This window comes from Montipora foliosa, chromosome 6, assembly GCF_036669935.1.
Source record: "Montipora foliosa isolate CH-2021 chromosome 6, ASM3666993v2, whole genome shotgun sequence".
Taxonomy (NCBI): Eukaryota; Metazoa; Cnidaria; class Anthozoa; order Scleractinia; family Acroporidae; genus Montipora; species Montipora foliosa.
The window spans coordinates 54067097-54087096 of NC_090874.1; the positions used below are offsets into that span (position 1 = coordinate 54067097).

Consider the following 20000-nt stretch of genomic DNA (forward strand, 5'->3'; position numbering starts at 1 on the left):
TCTCTATAACTCAATCAATAAGACTGGAATTTTGCAGAGTGGTTAAGCATTTGAATCAAAAACCCTCTGAGGGGAGTCGGAATGTATGGCAAAAACATCTACTTCGTGTACGAAATACAGATGACATAAAATAATGGAAACAGGCGACAAGAAACAATATCACACCAAAACATAAAGTCTTGCAAACAGTAGTTAAACAATAATTATGTTACCATTTGTGTCTGGTGCCCCACGAAGGAGCCATATTAAATTAAAGATGAACTGTCCAAGTGAAAATAAGATTGGTTATTTAATAGTAATACATAGCAGTTAACCTAGCAACCTTTGTAGCTTTCTTAATTGGTGTTGATAGAAGAATCCTCCTTACAAGAAGGGGTTTCTCTCCACTAACTAAAACATTCACTAATTAGCAGGTAGTTTGAGGGGAATATTGTGTGTGAATGGTGGCTGAGTTGAGGAAACATCATACACAAAAGTTAGGGTTAGTCTGTAGAATGAGGGGGAGAAATTTACAAAGCAAACTCTCAACCCCAAAATAAGGCTAACAAATGAAACAAATTTTGTGTGAAATTAAAAACTTTAATCACAGAAACAGCCAGATAGTACATGTATGAAAAACTGAATCACGTAGGAGGGATTAACAAATATTTGACCATAATAATTATTCAGCAGACGTGGCCGGCTTGGCGGTGATATCTCCAAAAAGGCTCGTGGTGTATGAGGCCACCTAAGCAGAAACAGCTACAAGTCAAAAAGGGACCTTGCCGAGTGCTGGAATATGTACTCACTAGATGCAGATGTAGAAGTCCTTTAAGGCCTTTTACTGACACCTTGAAAACAATATGAAACAGAGAGTTACTGTATTGATATGTGCTATTTGATTGCCAACGAGCCAGCCGAGCGAAGACGCTCGGCTGGCGAGGCGGCAGAAAATAGTGCCGCGCGAAGAATGGCGTATGCGAAAAAATTCTCGATCGGCATTAAAAGTGTAAGTGTAAGGTGTAAGATGTAAGATTTCTCAGTTTGAGCCAATTGCAAGGAAGGAACTATTCGAGCCAATGAAAAGACGTGTTAGATTGTAGCTTTCAACCAATCAGGAGGCGGTACATGTAGACACAATCGCGTGGTTGTTGATTTGGAAGCGTCGCTTGGTTTGAAGTGGAAGCATTGCGATCTTGTTGTAAGCGTCGCTTGGTTTGAAGTGGAACCAGCGCGATCTTGTTGTAAGCGTCGCTTGGTTTGAAGTGGAAGCAGCGCGATCTTGTTGTAAGCGTCGCTTGGTTTGAAGTGGAAGCAGCGCGATCTTGTTGTAGAAGGTAAGTGTTTTCTTTGTTGTGGTCGTTATTGAATTGTAAAGAATTTCATAGGCTTAGAATATACGTGGTCGAGAGACCAATAGCAATAACGTGTGATACAGCGGTTGAGAGACCAATAGAACCAGCGTGTTCGCTATTGACTTGAACTAGCGAGTTTAGCAATCAATAGAAGCAGCGTGTTCATTAATCAAACCGAAACTTCAATTGGCCAGCGTTCCTTTACAAAACTTTCATGTAATTCGAATATTGAGGAAAAGTGTTGAAACTAGAACAAATCCAGTGTTCGAATTTACTGTTTGAGATACGATCAAGAGACCAATAGCACTAGCGTGTGATACAGCGGTTGAGAGACCAATAGAACCAGCGTGTTCGCTACTGACTTCAACTAGCGGGTTTAGCAATCAGTAGAACCAGCGTGTTCATTAATCAAACTGAAACTTCAATCGGCCAGCGTTCCTTTACAAAACTCTTTTTTTATGTAATTTCTAATATTGAGGAAAATTGTTGAAACTAGAGCAAATCCAGTGTTCAAATACGAAATCGAACCAACGTGTTCACCACAGAATTGAACGAGCTTGTTCATCAATCGAACTAGCGTATCGAACTGAAATTTATCGATCGGAGTAGCTTGTTCCCTCTCACTTTGCTCAGAATATATAGTGGTCGAGAGACCAATAGCAATAGTGTATTATACAGTGGTTGAGAGACCAATCGAACCAATGTGTTCGCTACTGACTTGAACTAGGGTTCAGCAATCAATAGAACCAGCGTGTTCAAAAAAATACAAGATCTTCTTATTGAGCCAATGACACTAGAGAGGTTACAAGCAGTCAAAAAATCTACTAACTTTAAGTTTAGATTAGAAGAAGAAAACCGTCTTGATATGTTGGCTAATGAAACACTGAGTTCACATCTCAAAATATCTTAAAAATACATTTTCGTTTATGTCATGCTCGTTTAAACAATTTAATCAAACCGATCAATGCACGCATAAATATTTCTTTTACACTTAAGATTAAAAGATAAAAGTCAGTTACAATTCAAAATCAACTTTGTACAATTTTGATCTTGTCTCCCTGTGGTGACTGGTTCCAAATATTTTCTAAAAACATTTGACATTTCATATCCTACTCTAAAAAAAGGAAACATATTGTCAGTGCTTTCTGCTTACAAAATCTTTGATATTTCAAAAAAAATGTTTCTGGACTGTTTGAAAAGTTTATTTTTTCTTCAGTTTCCAGATCTCCTGTCAGTCAATCATGTCAAAAGAAAATACAAACTCTGGTAAGTACCTGTAGCTTTAATTTACAATGTTTGTTTTTTTGTGGTTCTCCATATTCCTGTTTTCTTTTTGGAAAGTGGCTGGGGAGGGGGAATTGAATGAGCAAAAACTACTGAAAGGGAACAACCCCTTATCATTTTTGTAAAAAAATCCTCGTCTGCCCTCACCATAGTAGATTACATCTACACAAGATATATATTGCAGTTTCTAAAATTCCAACCATACTGACAAATGCAACTTCACTACTGTCACTGAAATCTTTGGTGGCTCCTCCCAACTTCTGACTGTGCTGTCTGAACTGTGGTCAATGTTTTGATTTGATTACTACACAATTGACAATAGTCACAAGCTGCAAAGAGCTGCAAAACATTTCATTGACAGTAACAAAAAAAACATTTGTTGGTTCACTTATGAATTTTACAGTCCACATGTTATTAAAGGTGCACTAACTTATTGTGATTAACATTTCATGTCTAACTTCAAATTTTATTCCCTCTTTCTTAGATAATCACCGTGGCTACATTCAGAATTTGAGCCCTATAAAACGCTCGCAAAATCAAAATCAGTGGTATGATTTTGATTTACAAACCAGCCCATCAAAATTGAGAAGAGTTGTAGGGTTTAATATTGCAAACCACTCCATGCTACAAGAACACGAAGCATCAAAAACAGCTGTAACCCTCAAAAACACTAAGCAAAACAGCAGCAATCACATCATATTCAACCAGCAATCAACAGTAAGGGTAACACCAACCTTTGATATTGATTTTGATTACAAACCCATCAACAAATCCCAAAAGACTGGGCCCTCAACTCAGCCTTCCAAGAAGATTACGCTTGAGGAGCTCCCCACACTCCAAGTCAATCAGAAAGTAAATGTCACTGCTTCCATTTCACTGGGAAATGAAAACCCTAAACCTGTTCAATTGAAATCCTCAAGTGAAATGACAACTGTAAAAGAAGACTGTGTCCTGGAGGATGAAACTGGAACTGCTACTATTCATATATGGGATCCACTTTACAAAACCATCAAAACTGGCACCACATATGAGTTTGAAAACCTTAGTGTAAAGCACTTCCAAGGAATCACTCATCTGGGAACAACCCCTACAACAACGTTTAAAGAAGCCAATCAACAGTTGACACCTATCAATGGCCCTGCATTACTTGAAAATCCAGAGAAAGAAGCAAAAGTAGAGAGCTTCAAAATGATCAACAAACTAAGCATTTTCATCACCTGCCAAGCATGTAAACGAAAAATTAATGAAATCACCCAACAGAACACACTCAAATGTAAAAACTGTGGAGTCCGACAAAGAAAGATGCAATGCAAAAGAGATGCATCTGTACAACTACTTGTACATTTGGATGAAAAAGACATTTGGTTAACAGCATTTACAGATGTCTTGCAGTCCCTGTTCGCCGCCCACCCCACAATCTCATTACTTAACGACTCGGATACAATTGAAGAACTACTTATGGATCTCCAAGACATAGAATTTAAATATAATGTCAACAGAAAAGTGATCACTGAAATATCATCATCCTCACTGTCAAGTTAAACTGTCCTAGAGTACAGAATTAACAAAGCCCGACCACGGACTACAATACTTATTTACAACACTTAAGTATCAAGACTTCAACAAACTTTCATTACCATGTTCTAATTCAATGTTGCCTTACGCGCTATTTAAAAACATACATACAAAACAAGTTAATATTATTTCTTACCATGCTATTCGTGTTCAAGATGTTACATTAATAACAGAAAACCATTCACATTGGTTTTCACGTTCAAGTTCATATGCTTTTTTTAACATTACTGAGTTCGCTAACACTAGTACATGCATGTTTCTGTTCACTCTGTCAAACATTGTAATAATTAAGACTCCTTTTATATGCTTCAATCAACATATTGTAACTGCAAAATTCAGTGTTGTTTTTATGCTATTTCAAAGCAACAGTTCTACTATACAACACAATTCATGTTCTTTGTTATGTTATTGTTTATAATGTTACATTAGTAACAAAAACTATTCACATCCGGTTACATGTTCAAGTTATTAAATGACTTGGTTACTATATTACCAAGCTCTTAAAACTTAAGTTCAGTTTCCATGTTACTCTCATCAAAAATTTTACTATCAATTCCAAAAATCTATGCCTCGGCATCAAACCCCTTATCTAACCACACATTGATCGCTCGTTGGCACTCTATCGATAGGTATACCTAGTTGAGTAAAAGGGCTAGATCGGACACACTTTTTTTTTTCTTTTCTTTAAATAAGCCCTCAGACCCCCAAAAATAGATGCCTGTGATCCTTGAGTGTGAAATAGTTATGCTATATTTTTTAAGTTCTCTGTGTGGTGTTGCTAGTCAAGCCTAACAATAAATACAGTCATTCTTATTTTTTAAGGTATGTTCAGGGCTCATGCTCTTAATTATTTTATTTATGTTTCACACAGTGGAACAAAATGAGATCATATTGATCAGCCACAGGTTAGCTTATTTGTTGGGACCAAACTGCACAAAGGCAAAGTAAACAATATGGGCTTTGGGAGACGATGGGGAGTCTTAAAACGTAGCAGTAGTGATAGGCTACAAATTGCTTTTCTTCAGGGGAGGATATTCTACAAGGAACTGGAATCATTGCTTTGTCCTCAGATGGTACAAAATATGAAGGAGTTGCCAAGGAATAGTATGGCTTTCTTGCATAGTCATACCTAAGGGGGCAGGGACATGGTATTTACAATAACTTATCAGTTTTGCATTGTTTTGCTGTGATCCATTTTAAGTTTAGTCTATATATTACCTCGAGATCAAACATTGTTTGCCATGTTATGAAGTGTTCTTACACATCTGTCCTTCTGTGGAATGTTTGTTTCCAGGCTTTAAAGTAATTAAGTAGTTGGTTTAAGTTGGTAACACGTTGATCTGTTATTGACTGCAGTGGACTGTTATCTTTGAAGACATTCCAAAGCATTTCACATTTTCATAAGTTATTGTATCTTTTCTGTGGTGTTTTCATGCAAAGCCATGTCTTTGCAAACGTTTTCGGACAGAGTATTAACAGCAAGCTTTACTCGTATTTTATTTAAATTATCAAGATGGAATTACAAGCGCCCTGATTAAACCATGTTCGTTTGTTGATTTTCCCAAGCGGGTGAAATCTTGCAAATAGTTTTAAAATATTGTTGGTAAAATTGACTGCGGCGGGGAATCCGATTCGTCGCGAGCGATTTTAAGTGAGCAAGTTTGAAGTTCTGAAACGCTGCTATATCCAAATATATCCACCTCGGTTTTTTACTATGTTATGTAAAAGCTATCGATCTTAAACATATGTAAAATTTAGAGTGGAGTAATGTGGAGTACTCCTAAAAGAAGCAGCAGAACACGGCTTGGTCAGAATACCGGTCGTTTCGCCACCCTATGAAGTCGCTTCGCCAACGTCCAAAAACACCTTTTTCGTTGAAAATAATTGTCAATTAGATAACTTGCAATTCACTTCATGAGAGGGATTGTTGATGTGAACCGCCATATTTGTTATTGAACCTTTCAATGCGCCCCAATCCCCCCTCAAATTTTATTAGTTTTCTTTATTGATAGTTTATTGCTGGTCATATTCTTTTGCAAACTTGGTGGCTCCTAAAGGAGCCGTTTTTTGGTTGTGATTTTTACTGACTTCTTCAGTTTCCACGAGGGGGCCGTTGAGATGTGAGCACGTTTTCAGCAACTGTGCGGCGGTCTTGTCTTTCCTTTCATACTTCTCCCAGCTGTCGAATAGCCTCGCCTGCTTCAGTTTTTCATCGGACACAAATGCTAGGATATTGATTAGTAGAAAGAGGTTTAGATAGTTTTACTAATACTTGGAAGCTGCATATGCATAACGTTTTCGAGTTCGATTCCTTACTATAATACTTGGAAACTGTTTTCCCAGTTCGATTCCGAATATTGCGTTGTCTTTATCTTTACTTTAATGCTCAATAGACTGCATAATGTTTTCTCAGTTTTATTAATTTATGACTAAACAGTGATTAATACCTTCTTGTAGTCTTTTTCTTTCTTGTTGGCCATCAGGACAAACACAAGTGGGACTTGCTTTGCATATTCCCCGGATTGGACGAAAGCATTCACCGTCAGTAGCTGCTGGAATGGGTGTCGCACAAGCTTGAAGGTTCCGTCCATGTACCAGGATTTAGCCTTGGCCAGGGTATTTAGCTGCTCCTGTCTGGCGAAGATCAGATGCCTTTCTGCTTGTGTCAGGTCGGCTTGGAAGAAACCGGGAGGGAGACATTCCTTGACCAGTTCGAAGTCCAGATCTTTCGTTTGCTCGGGTCTGAGTTTCTGCCGGAGTCGGTTGGCAGCTCTAGCCACATGCGCAGGCTTAGGGAGGGCTGGACAAGGTGCAGCAGTCAGTTCATCTAACATGACCTAAAAAAAAGGAAGGAAAATTTGACTGTCTCGTCTATGAGATGCTTTTCATCAAGCAGCAATTCTAGTCTCAACACACAGATTCCTCGCAGACTGATCCCATTCACGGAAAGCTCTTTGTTTAAGAACATTCCATCACCTATTGTCGTTTTAGTATTGTGAAAAAACGAGCATACCAAAAGATGGCGGAATGTCAAAGGCATCCATCTCTTCCTCGATTCTGCTACTCTCCCCAATTGGATCAGTGATCTCACTGCAATATAGGCATCGCCAAACCACCCCTAATCCGGTCTTAACAGCATCTCTATACTGCTGTCTCGAAATTCCCGTGTTGCAACGTCGATGTTGTCATTTGTCGCAGCCATCGCAGAGGAGCACTTCCAGTCTCTCTGTTACTTCCTCATTGCAATAGATACAATAATAGCTTTCCATCTCGAGTGACTCTTGTAAACATATTTGATCAGCGAAAATACTTCGATAAGATGAGTGGGTTGAATTGAACAGAAAATCACAGCCCTTTTATACAGCAATGCCTGATTAAGCCAGATCAAAATCGCAGGAATTTGATTGGCAGATATTGTTGGTGTTATCTGTTCTTTCTTGTAGTTACATATCATTAAACGTTTAAACATTATCCTATTCAAGTTGAAAAAGTTCTCACCTCCTTTGCAACATGCCGCACAAGTGAAGTTAATGAGTTCACATTGTTTTTATCGCGTTTCTAATTCTTCCCGTCACAGAGAGAAAAGAGACCGGTAGAGAAGCAGGCTGTAGGGGGAACATTTAATAGTTGAGTGGGGGAAGGAAAAAGTTTTGCTGCAAATATTTAATCAGTGTTTCAAACAATGCAAAAACCCTCTGCGAGAGTAGAACAAACACGTAGGCGAAATTTGCAGGAAACAAGTGAACGTTTCTAAGCGCGTAATCAAACAAACATATTTCAACTCGATGGCTCTTTAACTACGCAAATGTTTAATAAAAAGGTTTTACAGCCGGTTTATGTTCACAAATAAAGCCGTGGATGGCGTGAGAGACAGAGAGGGAGAGAGAGAGATTGGGGAGAGTGAAACGAACATTTTCAAGCCGAATCAAACAATTCATCTTGGATCAAAGGTCACATTATCTTCTTTTGGTAATTTGTAAATAAAATTCAGATCTATTTCACAAAGTATTTTGGACGTTGGTGAACTGACATATAAGCGTTGGGAACTGACATTATTAGACGTTGGCAAATAGACTTCATACGTTGGCGAACAGGTTGTTGGCGAGCTGACACGTTGGCGAAACGACGGGTTACCCTTGGTCACGGTAAGCGGGACATACCTGCATTCGACACTGTCTTACTTCAGTCAAATTTAAGCGGCTTCCGACGAAAATACTTTACAGATAAAATAGTATTGAGTTTTGGGTCAAAAATATCAAAAAGGCCTTTAAATAATACACTAATGGTGGCCCAAAAATAAAGAAAGAAAACTTGATTTCTGGTTCGTCAAGAATATATTTTTGGCAGCCATTAATTGCACCGGAAACGCGGAAGGAGTGCTCGTGCCAGTCCTTCTCCGCATCGCACATTGGACCAAGAGCGGAATGCCCGTTTCACCGCCCTATGGACGCCCTATGTATAAGCGCCATGCTGCTGACTGCTGACCAAAACGAAAAGGACGCACTAGTTCCCGATCCTGTCTCTCACGTGTTATCCAAGATGGCGGAGGATGACAATCTTTCTACGGAGCAAGATTCGAAAGATACTGGAGTTCATTGAAAGGATTAAGTGCTGACTTGGAGTGTGTAATTTTCCAGAGTAATGCATCATGTTCCTTTTGGAATAAGGCCGATTATGAGACTCAGAGAGCATCAAACAAGGTAATCCGTTGATTGGTTTTTCTCACAACCTATTGAATACATCGGAATAAAAGCTTTCTTTTTCATTTCTCCATGTACAGAGTGCTTTTATGTTCAAAGTTTGGAGCCTTTAAAGGACATTGCGTAAGCTAAGTAAATGTATTAACTCGAAAGATATCACATTCACATTCATAAGCTATTTCAGAGAGGTATGTGACCTTTAAATGGTATTGCAATAGTAATGGCATATGCTTTACACAGACTTAACTATGTAATGTAGCAAGTTACATAGTTATTACATAGCAAGTAAGGAGCAGTAAATAGCCTTTATATAGCTGAACATAGTTATATGACAAACTTTACATAGCGTTTACATATGTCTGGTTCTCCAATGGAATTTTCTTACTTCTTAAATTTTATACATAATAAGAAACTGCATGCTAAACATTTCTTTAAGTTTTTATCTGAAAAGAGTTGAATTTATAGAATAGAAACTGTAATAAACTAAGAATTTGTTTCATTTGAGAAATGTTAAAACTGTTAACAAGCTGTAGACTATTGCTAGTTGATTTCCAGTTTCCTGCAAGAAATGAAGACTGGAAGAAACTGTCATTTTCTGGCAGCACCTGATAGATGTATCAAATTCAAGCTATTTCCAGCTTTTGAAAGAACCCAAAACTTGCAAAAACTGGAAAACAATCTCTGGAATAAAATCTGGAATTTGACTCTGGAATAAAGCTGTCACATTTTAGAAATTTCCAGAACTGAACAGAAAGTTGCAAGGGGTCAGTGCCAAATTTGTGCGAAATTCGACCGTCAAAAAGCATCTTGGTACATGGCTTTCTCAAACGAGACTATAATCACCGGAATAAGCAATGTTTCCGCTGCAATTAAATTCAATAAAATTTTTGGGTAAATGAAACGGAGGTTTTTTGAGGCCCAATTTCAACATGCTGTTTGTCAACAAAAGTCGACCTTTGACCACCAAAGCAGAGGCAAGGTATATTGAAACCACACACGCTAATCTCGATTTATTCACTAAACAATTCGAGACTCCAGGTTTACTGACACAATACAACGTGAATTGACTGGAACTACTGTAGGTCAAGGGGAACGTGTCATTGAAATTTAACTGTCTTGGTTTAAGAGTGACATATCCGGTAATTAAAATAACTGACCTAAAAATTTGCATACCAGCAAGATTCATTCCATTCCATAATTTTGCGCAAACAAGTTTCCTTAATTCACTTTGTGAACATACCTGCAAAACAAACAAAGAAAGGTATCCCCCTTTATGTAAGCATACGCTTCTTGGATTTTCCTTGAAGCCCTCAAACAACCATTGAACCAGTCGAACGCTTCATGACTTTCGTGAGTTGTATCGTCAGAGCTGTCACGCAAGAGATAAGGACAAAGCACACAGACCATTATGACTGCATGCAGTTCTATTCTGAGTTTGTTGGGGGAATTTGTGGCCCAAGTTCTGACAATCCAGCAAACGTTCAATGCGTAATAATAGCAAAATTTGATAAGGACGTCAAGGCACACATGAGAAGTTATAAAGTGTTGGATTCTTCTCTGGATACAGAGGCTGGGCCTTTGCTCGCACGTGCGGGTGAGCTTTAAATTAAATCACTTAAATTAGATTGAGCAGAAAATCTCTTTGTGAAATCTACCTAGTACAGACAATGTCAAAACCCGGCCACAAGAAATGGACCCTAAAAACTCTGCTGCCACAGTGCCGCCGCAGTCGTGTTGTTGGATATACCTCGTTGGTTAATCCACGATGTAAGCACCGCGACACTGCGGCACTAGCCACTCTACTCAGCTCAATTTAACCGTAAGTCGACTAAGGCACTGCAGCACCAGCCATTCTACTGAATTCACTCTATCTGACACAAACTGCGCAAAAACCACTTTCATTCAGTTCGGTACTGCGGCTAGCGTCGCGAAGGTAAACGCTCCTTTGTGGACGGGTATTCAGCAATCGCTCCAATTGCGAAAATCGAGTAAGCAAGATATGTAAGACCGTGTAATCATGTATCGTTGTACGAGACTGCGAGCACTCACTTTTCCAGTTGTCCCTGAAGCGAGTACATTGATCAGTGCAGCCAGATTGTATCACTGCCCGTGAAACCAATGGTTATTATTTTCTTATTAATTGCTTTTATAAGGTGTTTTTGAGATAGATGATATAATTTTTGGGTACGACGATATGCCCACGGCATTGTGATCGATTTGGAATCCGATTGAGATGTAATAAGAAAAATTGCGCCTGCCCACATGAATGAGCATCACACATGGCAGTGAAAGGGGAGCGCGGATTAACCTTTGCTCAGTTTTAAAAACTTGACTTGCGCTTGACTTGCTGTTCTAGCGAAATTTCAACTATTTATAACCGAAGTTGTAGCACAGTGGCGAAGTTACCATGAAACACAAATAGTCACTGAAAAACACGCTATATTTTATCGTTAAAAGCGATTATCTCAAAAACGAACTCGGTGACTCCCATTTTTTATTGCTGGAGAGTAATTGGCACGCTAAGACAAAACTCATTGCAAAGTTTAAAAAAATTCTTTGCAGCACATTCATAACCACCTTCACAATTGGGAAATTTTAATGTGGTTCTGAATCTGCTCCAGATTTTTTTTTAACTTTGCAAAAAGTTTCATCTTAGCCTGCTAATCGCTTTTCAGCAATAGAAAATGGGGGACACTTTAGTTCGTTTTTGAGATACTAAGTGCTTTAACACAAAATATAGGGCGTTTTTAGATGGTTCTTCTGTTGCCATGGTAATTTATTACGTCACAGTAACATGTGCATCTTGTTTAACGATTATCGGCAGGGTTTCATGTGGTACCATAACATTGCCGTTAAGTGAAACAGCGTTATAGAGTTAGTCCGTCTAATGAGACATTCCCTCAAAAATGGTTGAAGCTGGTTTGAGCCGCCTTGACACGCATGCGCTAGTTTCTGGATAGTTTATACATCAGTGTTTTCGACACATACAAGGGAATTAGCATGCTTGTGGTCAATATAATTCTCTAAAACCCGCAGACCAACACACCGTGTATGTCTTGTAGGTTGGAAAGGATTTCTTGTTCGTTGAAGTTCAGAGAGAGAGCGAAATTTATTCATAATCTAGGTGCAAGTTTCATGCAGAAAATAAGAACTGCGCAAGGTGGCAAGGTTGATGTTTCTTATTACAAAGGTTCTAAGGGGCATGCAATTCATCGCAAGAGCTCGTACATTAAGGGCTTAATAAGTGTTTGTTTGATTGGGATCAAATCCAGATCTGCCTGCAAATGCCAACATTCATCCACAACAGGCACAACAAGTACATGTAATTGCTGTTTTTCCTTTAATTATCTGTGCGCGTGTGTAAAAATTATAAGTAATGCGGATTTCTCAAAAAATAGCATGCCTTGACTGCCTTTTGGCTGGTAAGGAACAAGTCCGTATTGCAAGTCATTTTTTCTCCCATAAATTAAACAGTGATGTAGCAGTCAGTATGAAAATTGTCTGCTTGAAGGTCACAAACAGTTTCAATATTGACTGCTTTATGTTCATAAAGAAATAAAAGAATAAATGTGTGAAAAAATTGGCACGAACACATGGTTCTCCCTAGTTTTCAGCACAACTGGTAAGGGACCTTTTCAAACCGGTAAAGCATTTTGGTTAATGTTGGACGTTCTGCAACGGATAAGCGACTTCTGAGCATTTGCAGGCGGTAATAAGTGCTCTTACAAGCGGTAAATTTTACCGGTTACCGCCTAATTAGGAGAATCCTGGAACATGGTTGCTTTTCATTGGCTCGGACAAAACTGCTTCAGTTGTGGTTTGATTTGAGCCAGACAACTTGTCATGACAAGAATTACGACTGATTCAGTACTGTCAAGCCACCACTTGATGTTTGATTTCTATTGGTTAAAACTGTACTGAATCAAACATTCCAGTTTGTAATTTTGCATTCCAGTTTGGTTTTAGCTGGTGTTAAGGGTTAATCCGCGCTCCCCTTTCAATGCCATGTGTGATGCCCATTCATGTGGGCTGGTGCAATTCTTGTTATTACCTCTCCAAATCGGATCACTAGGCAGTGGGGAGCCAATGAAGTTCGTTGAGAGCTAGTATAGTAAATGGTTAGAACCCAAATGAAAACGAACAGCATACCTAACACTCCATTGGTAGTACGGTGTCTAAGTGGCTACTCACATGTACGCATTGCGTACCTACTTTTTTAAACAACGCCGAGAAATACGAAAACACAATAGTCAATGCCCTGATTACAGGATGCTAAACTGGTACAGCAAGATTAATTTAGCAGTGAGGGAATACCCATATTAAGCCAAATTTTCGAAAGAAAATGCCTTTCTTCATCAGGGTTTTCCAAGGAATGATTTTGGCTTATGGAGAAAGAGAGGGAAAGGCATAATTTGAATGGCCGGATTATACATATCTAGTATAAAAACGGCCAATTTTGCCCTGACGAGCAGCCTTTCTCAATGGAAATGTGTGAGCAATTCAATTAGCTCATTCAAAGACCCTGGATCAGAATACATGGAGTAACCACGTATCCAGAGAAAAAAAATTGTGACGAAAAAACAAGCAATTCCGCCATTGGATAGATTTAGACATGAAATAAAAAATTATGAGTTTGATGTCAATTTCAGAAAATTGAATATTACACTCTTAATGGCATCCCCCTCCTGTTTTTTTGGTGTCAGCTACATACCGGCAGCAAATTTCCTGCCAGGGAAGCATATCTTAGGAACTTTTAATTAGCTTTCGATAAGAAAGATGAAATGGGATGCCATCGCTTTTCTATAGGCTGTTTTCCCCTCATTTACGTAATAGAATTTCTACTTTTAATGGTCCGTGATTATTATTGTACAAAACGCTTTTAGTCTGTTAAATGCCCAAGTATTTATTCTGTAACAACTGTCTCCACTAGCCAAAATCATTCCTTGGGAAACCCTGATGAGGAAAGGCATGTTTCTTTCGAAATACTGGCTTAAGATAGTTATTCCTTCACTGTTCAATTAATCTTGCTGTGCCAGTTTAGGATCCTGTACTCAGAGCATTAAACCTATTTTGTTTTCGTTCATTTATCTTTCAGGTGCACCGCAGATTTTCTGAGAAAAACTTCCTGGTTTTGATTATCAACAATGGTGGATAAAAAGTTGGACCTTTTGAAGCAACATATGCAAGAACTTAGCGTTGCAGGAAAGGAGGGAGACAGACAAGGCAAGGGTTTGGCTTATTTCAATCTTGGTAGATACTATCAGAGCACAGCTGACTTTAATCAGGCCATGACAAATTACACAGAAGCATTAGCCGTTTTTAAGGAAGTGGGTTTCAGGGCCGGAGAAGGAAGAGCTTATGGCAATCTCGGCAACGCTTATCAAAGTCTTGGTAATTTCAAGCAAGCCATAGAGTACCATCATCAACGTCTTAGTATTGCAAAAGAGGTAGGGGACAGGGCCGGAGAAGGAGCAGCCTATGGAAATCTCGGCAACGCTTATCAAAGTCTTGGTAATTTCAAGCAAGCCATAGAGTACCACCATCAACATCTTAGTATTGCAAAAGAGGTAGGGGACAGGGCCGGAGAAGGAAGAGCTTATTGCAATCTCGGCAACGCTTATAAAAGTCTTGGTAATTTCAAGCAAGCCATAGAGTACCACCATCAAGATCTTAGTATTGCAAAAGAGGTAGGGGACAGGGCTGGAGAAGGAACGGCCTATGGAAATCTCGGCAACGCTTATCGAAGTCTTGGTAATTTCAAGCAAGCCATAGAGTACCACCATCAATATCTCAGTATTGCAAAAGAGGTAGGGGACAGGGCCGGAGAAGGAAGAGCGTATGGCAATCTCGGCAACGCTTATCAAAGTCTTGGTAATTTCAAGCAAGCCATAGAGTACCACCATCAACATCTTAGTATTGCAAAAGAGGTAGGGGACAGGGCCGGAGAAGGAAGAGCTTATTGCAATCTCGGCAACGCTTATAAAAGTCTTGGTAATTTCAAGCAAGCCATAGAGTACCACCATCAAGATCTTAGTATTGCAAAAGAGGTAGGGGACAGGGCTGGAGAAGGAACGGCCTATGGAAATCTCGGCAACGCTTATCGAAGTCTTGGTAATTTCAAGCAAGCCATAGAGTACCACCATCAATATCTCAGTATTGCAAAAGAGGTAGGGGACAGGGCCGGAGAAGGAAGAGCGTATGGCAATCTCGGCAACGCTTATCAAAGTCTTGGTAATTTCAAGCAAGCCATAGAGTACCACCATCAATATCTTAGTATTGCAAAAGAGGTAGGGGACAGGGCCAGAGAAGGAAGAGCTTATGGCAATCTCGGCAACGCTTATCAAAGTCTTGGTAATTTCAAGCAAGCCATAGAGTACCATCATCAACGTCTTAGTATTGCAAAAGAGGTAGGGGACAGGGCCGGAGAAGGAGCAGCCTATGGAAATCTCGGCAACGCTTATCAAAGTCTTGGTAATTTCAAGCAAGCCATAGAGTACCACCATCAACATCTTAGTATTGCAAAAGAGGTAGGGGACAGGGCCGGAGAAGGAAGAGCTTATGGCAATCTCGGCAACGCTTATCAAAGTCTTGGTAATTTCAAGCAAGCCATAGAGTACCATCATCAACGTCTTAGTATTGCAAAAGAGGTAGGGGACAGGGCCGGAGAAGGAGCAGCCTATGGAAATCTCGGCAACGCTTATCAAAGTCTTGGTAATTTCAAGCAAGCCATAGAGTACCACCATCAATATCTCAGTATTGCAAAAGAGGTAGGGGACAGGGCTGGAGAAGGAACGGCCTATGGAAATCTCGGCAACGCTTATCGAAGTCTTGGTAATTTCAAGCAAGCCATAGAGTACCACCATCAATATCTCAGTATTGCAAAAGAGGTAGGGGACAGGGCCGGAGAAGGAAGAGCGTATGGCAATCTCGGCAACGCTTATCAAAGTCTTGGTAATTTCAAGCAAGCCATAGAGTACCACCATCAACATCTTAGTATTGCAAAAGAGGTAGGGGACAGGGCCGGAGAAGGAAGAGCTTATTGCAATCTCGGCAACGCTTATAAAAGTCTTGGTAATTTCAAGCAAGCCATAGAGTACCACCATCAAGATCTTAGTATTGCAAAAGAGGTAGGGGACAGGGCTGGAGAAGGAACGGCCTATGGAAATCTCGGCAACGCTTATCGAAGTCTTGGTAATTTCAAGCAAGCCATAGAGTACCACCATCAATATCTCAGTATTGCAAAAGAGGTAGGGGACAGGGCCGGAGAAGGAAGAGCGTATGGCAATCTCGGCAACGCTTATCAAAGTCTTGGTAATTTCAAGCAAGCCATAGAGTACCACCATCAATATCTTAGTATTGCAAAAGAGGTAGGGGACAGGGCCAGAGAAGGAAGAGCTTATGGCAATCTCGGCAACGCTTATCAAAGTCTTGGTAATTTCAAGCAAGCCATAGAGTACCATCATCAACGTCTTAGTATTGCAAAAGAGGTAGGGGACAGGGCCGGAGAAGGAGCAGCCTATGGAAATCTCGGCAACGCTTATCAAAGTCTTGGTAATTTCAAGCAAGCCATAGAGTACCACCATCAACATCTTAGTATTGCAAAAGAGGTAGGGGACAGGGCCGGAGAAGGAAGAGCTTATGGCAATCTCGGCAACGCTTATCAAAGTCTTGGTAATTTCAAGCAAGCCATAGAGTACCATCATCAACGTCTTAGTATTGCAAAAGAGGTAGGGGACAGGGCCGGAGAAGGAGCAGCCTATGGAAATCTCGGCAACGCTTATCAAAGTCTTGGTAATTTCAAGCAAGCCATAGAGTACCACCATCAACATCTTAGTATTGCAAAAGAGGTAGGGGACAGGGCCGGAGAAGGAAGAGCTTATTGCAATCTCGGCAACGCTTATCAAAGTCTTGGTAATTTCAAGCAAGCCATAGAGTACCACCATCAAGATCTTAGTATTGCAAAAGAGGTAGGGGACAGGGCCGGAGAAGGAACGGCCTATGGAAATCTCGGCAACGCTTATCGAAGTCTTGGTAATTTCAAGCAAGCCATAGAGTACCACCATCAATATCTTAGTATTGTAAAAGAGGTAGGGGACAGGGCCAGAGAAGGAAGAGCTTATGGCAATCTCGGCAACGCTTATCAAAGTCTTGGTAATTTCAAGCAAGCCATAGAGTACCACCATCAAGATCTTAGTATTGCAAAAGAGGTAGGGGACAGGGCCAGAGAAGGAAGAGCTTATGGCAATCTCGGCAACGCTTATAAAAGTCTTGGTAATTTCAAGCAAGCCATAGAGTACCATCATCAACGTCTTAGTATTGCAAAAGAGGTAGGGGACAAAGCCGGAGAAGGAGCAGCCTATGGAAATCTCGGCAACGCTTATCAAAGTCTTGGTAATTTCAAGCAAGCCATAGAGTACCACCATCAACATCTTAGTATTGCAAAAGAGGTAGGGGACAGGGCCGGAGAAGGAAGAGCTTATTGCAATCTCGGCAACGCTTATAAAAGTCTTGGTAAGTTCAAACAAGCCATAGAGTACCACCATCAAGATCTTAGTATTGCAAAAGAGGTAGGGGACAGGGCCGGAGAAGGAACGGCCTATGGAAATCTCGGCAACGCTTATCGAAGTCTTGGTAATTTCAAGCAAGCCATAGAGTACCATCATCAACTTCTTAGTATTGCAAAAGAGGTAGGGGACAGGGCCGGAGAAGGAAGAGCTTATGGCAATCTCGGCAACGCTTATGGAAGTCTTGGTAATTTCAAGCAAGCCATAGAGTACCACCATCAACATCTTAGTATTTGCCAGGAAACAGAGGACCCAATAGGGCTGGCAAACGCATGTTATCATATTGGTCATGTTCATGAATTTTTTGGCTCCTTGAGCAAAGCTCTTAATTACTATCGTCTAAGCGTTTGTTATTTTGATGAAGTTAGGCGTCTTCTTCAGTCAGAGGATGCATGGAAAATAAGCTTTCGTGACACAAAGGGGTTTGCGTACACCGCTCTGTGGACAGCTCTCTTGAAGAATGGAGAGGTCGATGAAGCTTTGTATGCTGCTGAGCAAGGACGAGCACAGGCTTTGGCAGACATTTTAAAGATGCAATACAGCGTTGATGAGAAACCTATGATGAAGGTAACTATCTCTTTGGTTATGAAAGATCTACCTTCACAAACTGTTTTCACAGCACTTGAAGGGAACACGATCAGCTTCTGGTTGCTAACAGATGATATCGGGATAAAATTTAGACAAAAGAAAATCGGAAATGGAACTGCCAAGTCTCTGATGGAAAGTGCTTTAGAACAGGTCAATGCAGGGGCCGTTGTGCGATGCGAGAATCGTTCACTTGAGAGACAACCCTTGCAACCCTTGTATGATGTCTTAGTCAGTCCTATAATGGAGTTGATCCAGGGTGATGACTTAGTGTTTGTTCCTGATGGACACTTTTGCCTGGCTCCTTTTTTTGCAATGAGTGACTCTGTCAGGATCCGTGTGATTCCTTCGCTGACTGCTTTAAAATTGATCACTATGGCACCTGACAACTTCCAAAGTAAGAATGAAGCGCTGCTTGTAGGCGATCCGTGCTTGAGCGAAGTCACTTACGGCACTGGTGAACCCATGTATGGACAGCTGCCGTGTGCGAAAAAAGAGGTGGATGTAATTGGAGAACTTCTGCAGACCGTGCCTCTTACAGGAAAAAATGCAACCAAAGCTGAGGTGCTGAGAAGAATGAAGTCAGTTGCCTTAATCCACATTGCTGCACATGGGGATGACAGATCTGGAGAAATTGTTTTGGCCCCAAATCCTGAACGCACATCCAAGATCCCCGAAGAGGAAGATTACACGTTATCGTTGAGCGATGTTCAAGCAGTTCACCTTCAGGCAAGACTGGTTGTGCTTAGTTGCTGTCATAGTGGCCAGGGAGAGGTAAAATCTGAGGGTATTGTGGGAATAGCCAGGGCTTTCCTGTGTGCTGGTGCCCGGTCTGTACTGGTGTCACTCTGGGCAATCGACGACGAGGCGACCTTCTTGTTCATGAAGAGTTTCTACCAACACTTGGCAGATAGAAAAAGTGCAAGTACAGCTCTTCACCATGCTATGAAATCTCTTCAGGAGACAAAGAATTATTCGGCCATAAAATACTGGGCGCCATTTGTGCTAATCGGCGATGATGTCACCTTTGAGTTTGGGCAGCTCGAACACGAAAAGAATGGTAAGTGCTATTTAAATATAACTTTAATGACTGAATCGCTGTACTTTGTACATGTTTTTAACCAGGAAGTTGTCGAAAGGAGCAGGTACGTTCTTCACAAAGAAATGGCTGTAAAAACGGTTGCCAGAGTGGATATTTTTACTGGAACTGCTTTGGCTAATACCTAAATTAAATATTGTCTGCATTCACGGAGTCAGCTACTTGAGCTTCCTGCAGATAGCTAGCTGTTTGAGCCCGTGTTATGATGGAGTGACTGTGAAACTGATCGGTGATTGTCGATTGCTTATGTCAAGTGAAGTGAGTTATTGAGGTCTTCAAGTCTACATATCAAAGTAACAGTGAATAGGAATTGTTGCTATTAACTCTAGCACAAACAGTTAAATGAATGAATTAAGATAATTGTTATATTATTTACTTGTCAATCAGAACGAAATTCGTTATTTGCATTTAATCCACTACTTGTTTCTTTCTTCCTTTTTTTTCTTTTTCAGAAACGATGTCCAAAACGTGAAAAACTTACTTGGACTGCGATGCGTCGATATGTTATTTTCCTTTCTTCGATTATATGAGTTATTGAAAACAATTCAATCATTGATACCTCAGTAGCTGTCAGACACAAGATATCATGCCAATTATAGTTAAAGTACCATGAGATTTCAGTAGTATTAAGATACTGTTCAAGTCGTTACATTTGTGCCTTGTTTTGTAAGCATCTGTTCCAGGATTAGTTAATCACTTGATAGAAATCAGGGGTTTGTTTCCATAACTGAGGATCTAGCCGTCTTGTTATTTTGGCCCTTGAAAATAACCCCAAGCTTTTGTGGTATGTTTCTCAGGTGACATGTATACTCTTAAGCTTGCTATACCAACTTTCCATTTACAATAGCATTAAGTGACA

The 20000-nt window shown here is 40.2% G+C and overlaps 2 protein-coding genes and 1 long non-coding RNA gene across 5 annotated transcripts in view; 2 read left to right on the plus strand and 1 right to left on the minus strand.

Moving 5' to 3' along the window:
- LOC138007750 (tetratricopeptide repeat protein 28-like) overlaps positions 1-19584 on the plus strand; it is a 51664-nt gene extending 32080 nt beyond the window's left edge. For both annotated transcript variants that reach the window (XM_068854810.1, XM_068854811.1), the window contains 2 exons: positions 13989-19184; positions 19244-19584. In XM_068854810.1, the coding sequence (XP_068710911.1) occupies positions 14038-19184; positions 19244-19262 (5166 nt within the window). In that variant the 5' untranslated portion in view covers positions 13989-14037 and the 3' untranslated portion in view covers positions 19263-19584. The remainder of the gene's footprint in view (positions 1-13988; positions 19185-19243) is intronic.
- Positions 1-20000, minus strand: part of LOC138007756 (uncharacterized) — a 121737-nt gene that overhangs the window by 41006 nt on the left and 60731 nt on the right. The window lies entirely within an intron of this gene.
- On the plus strand, positions 1151-4691 carry LOC138006036 (uncharacterized). Its single transcript, XM_068852191.1, has 3 exons — positions 1151-1316; positions 2551-2600; positions 3103-4691. The coding sequence occupies exons 2-3, from the start codon at positions 2576-2578 to the stop codon at positions 4158-4160; spliced, it is 1083 nt and encodes a 360-aa protein (XP_068708292.1). The 5' UTR covers positions 1151-1316; positions 2551-2575; the 3' UTR covers positions 4161-4691.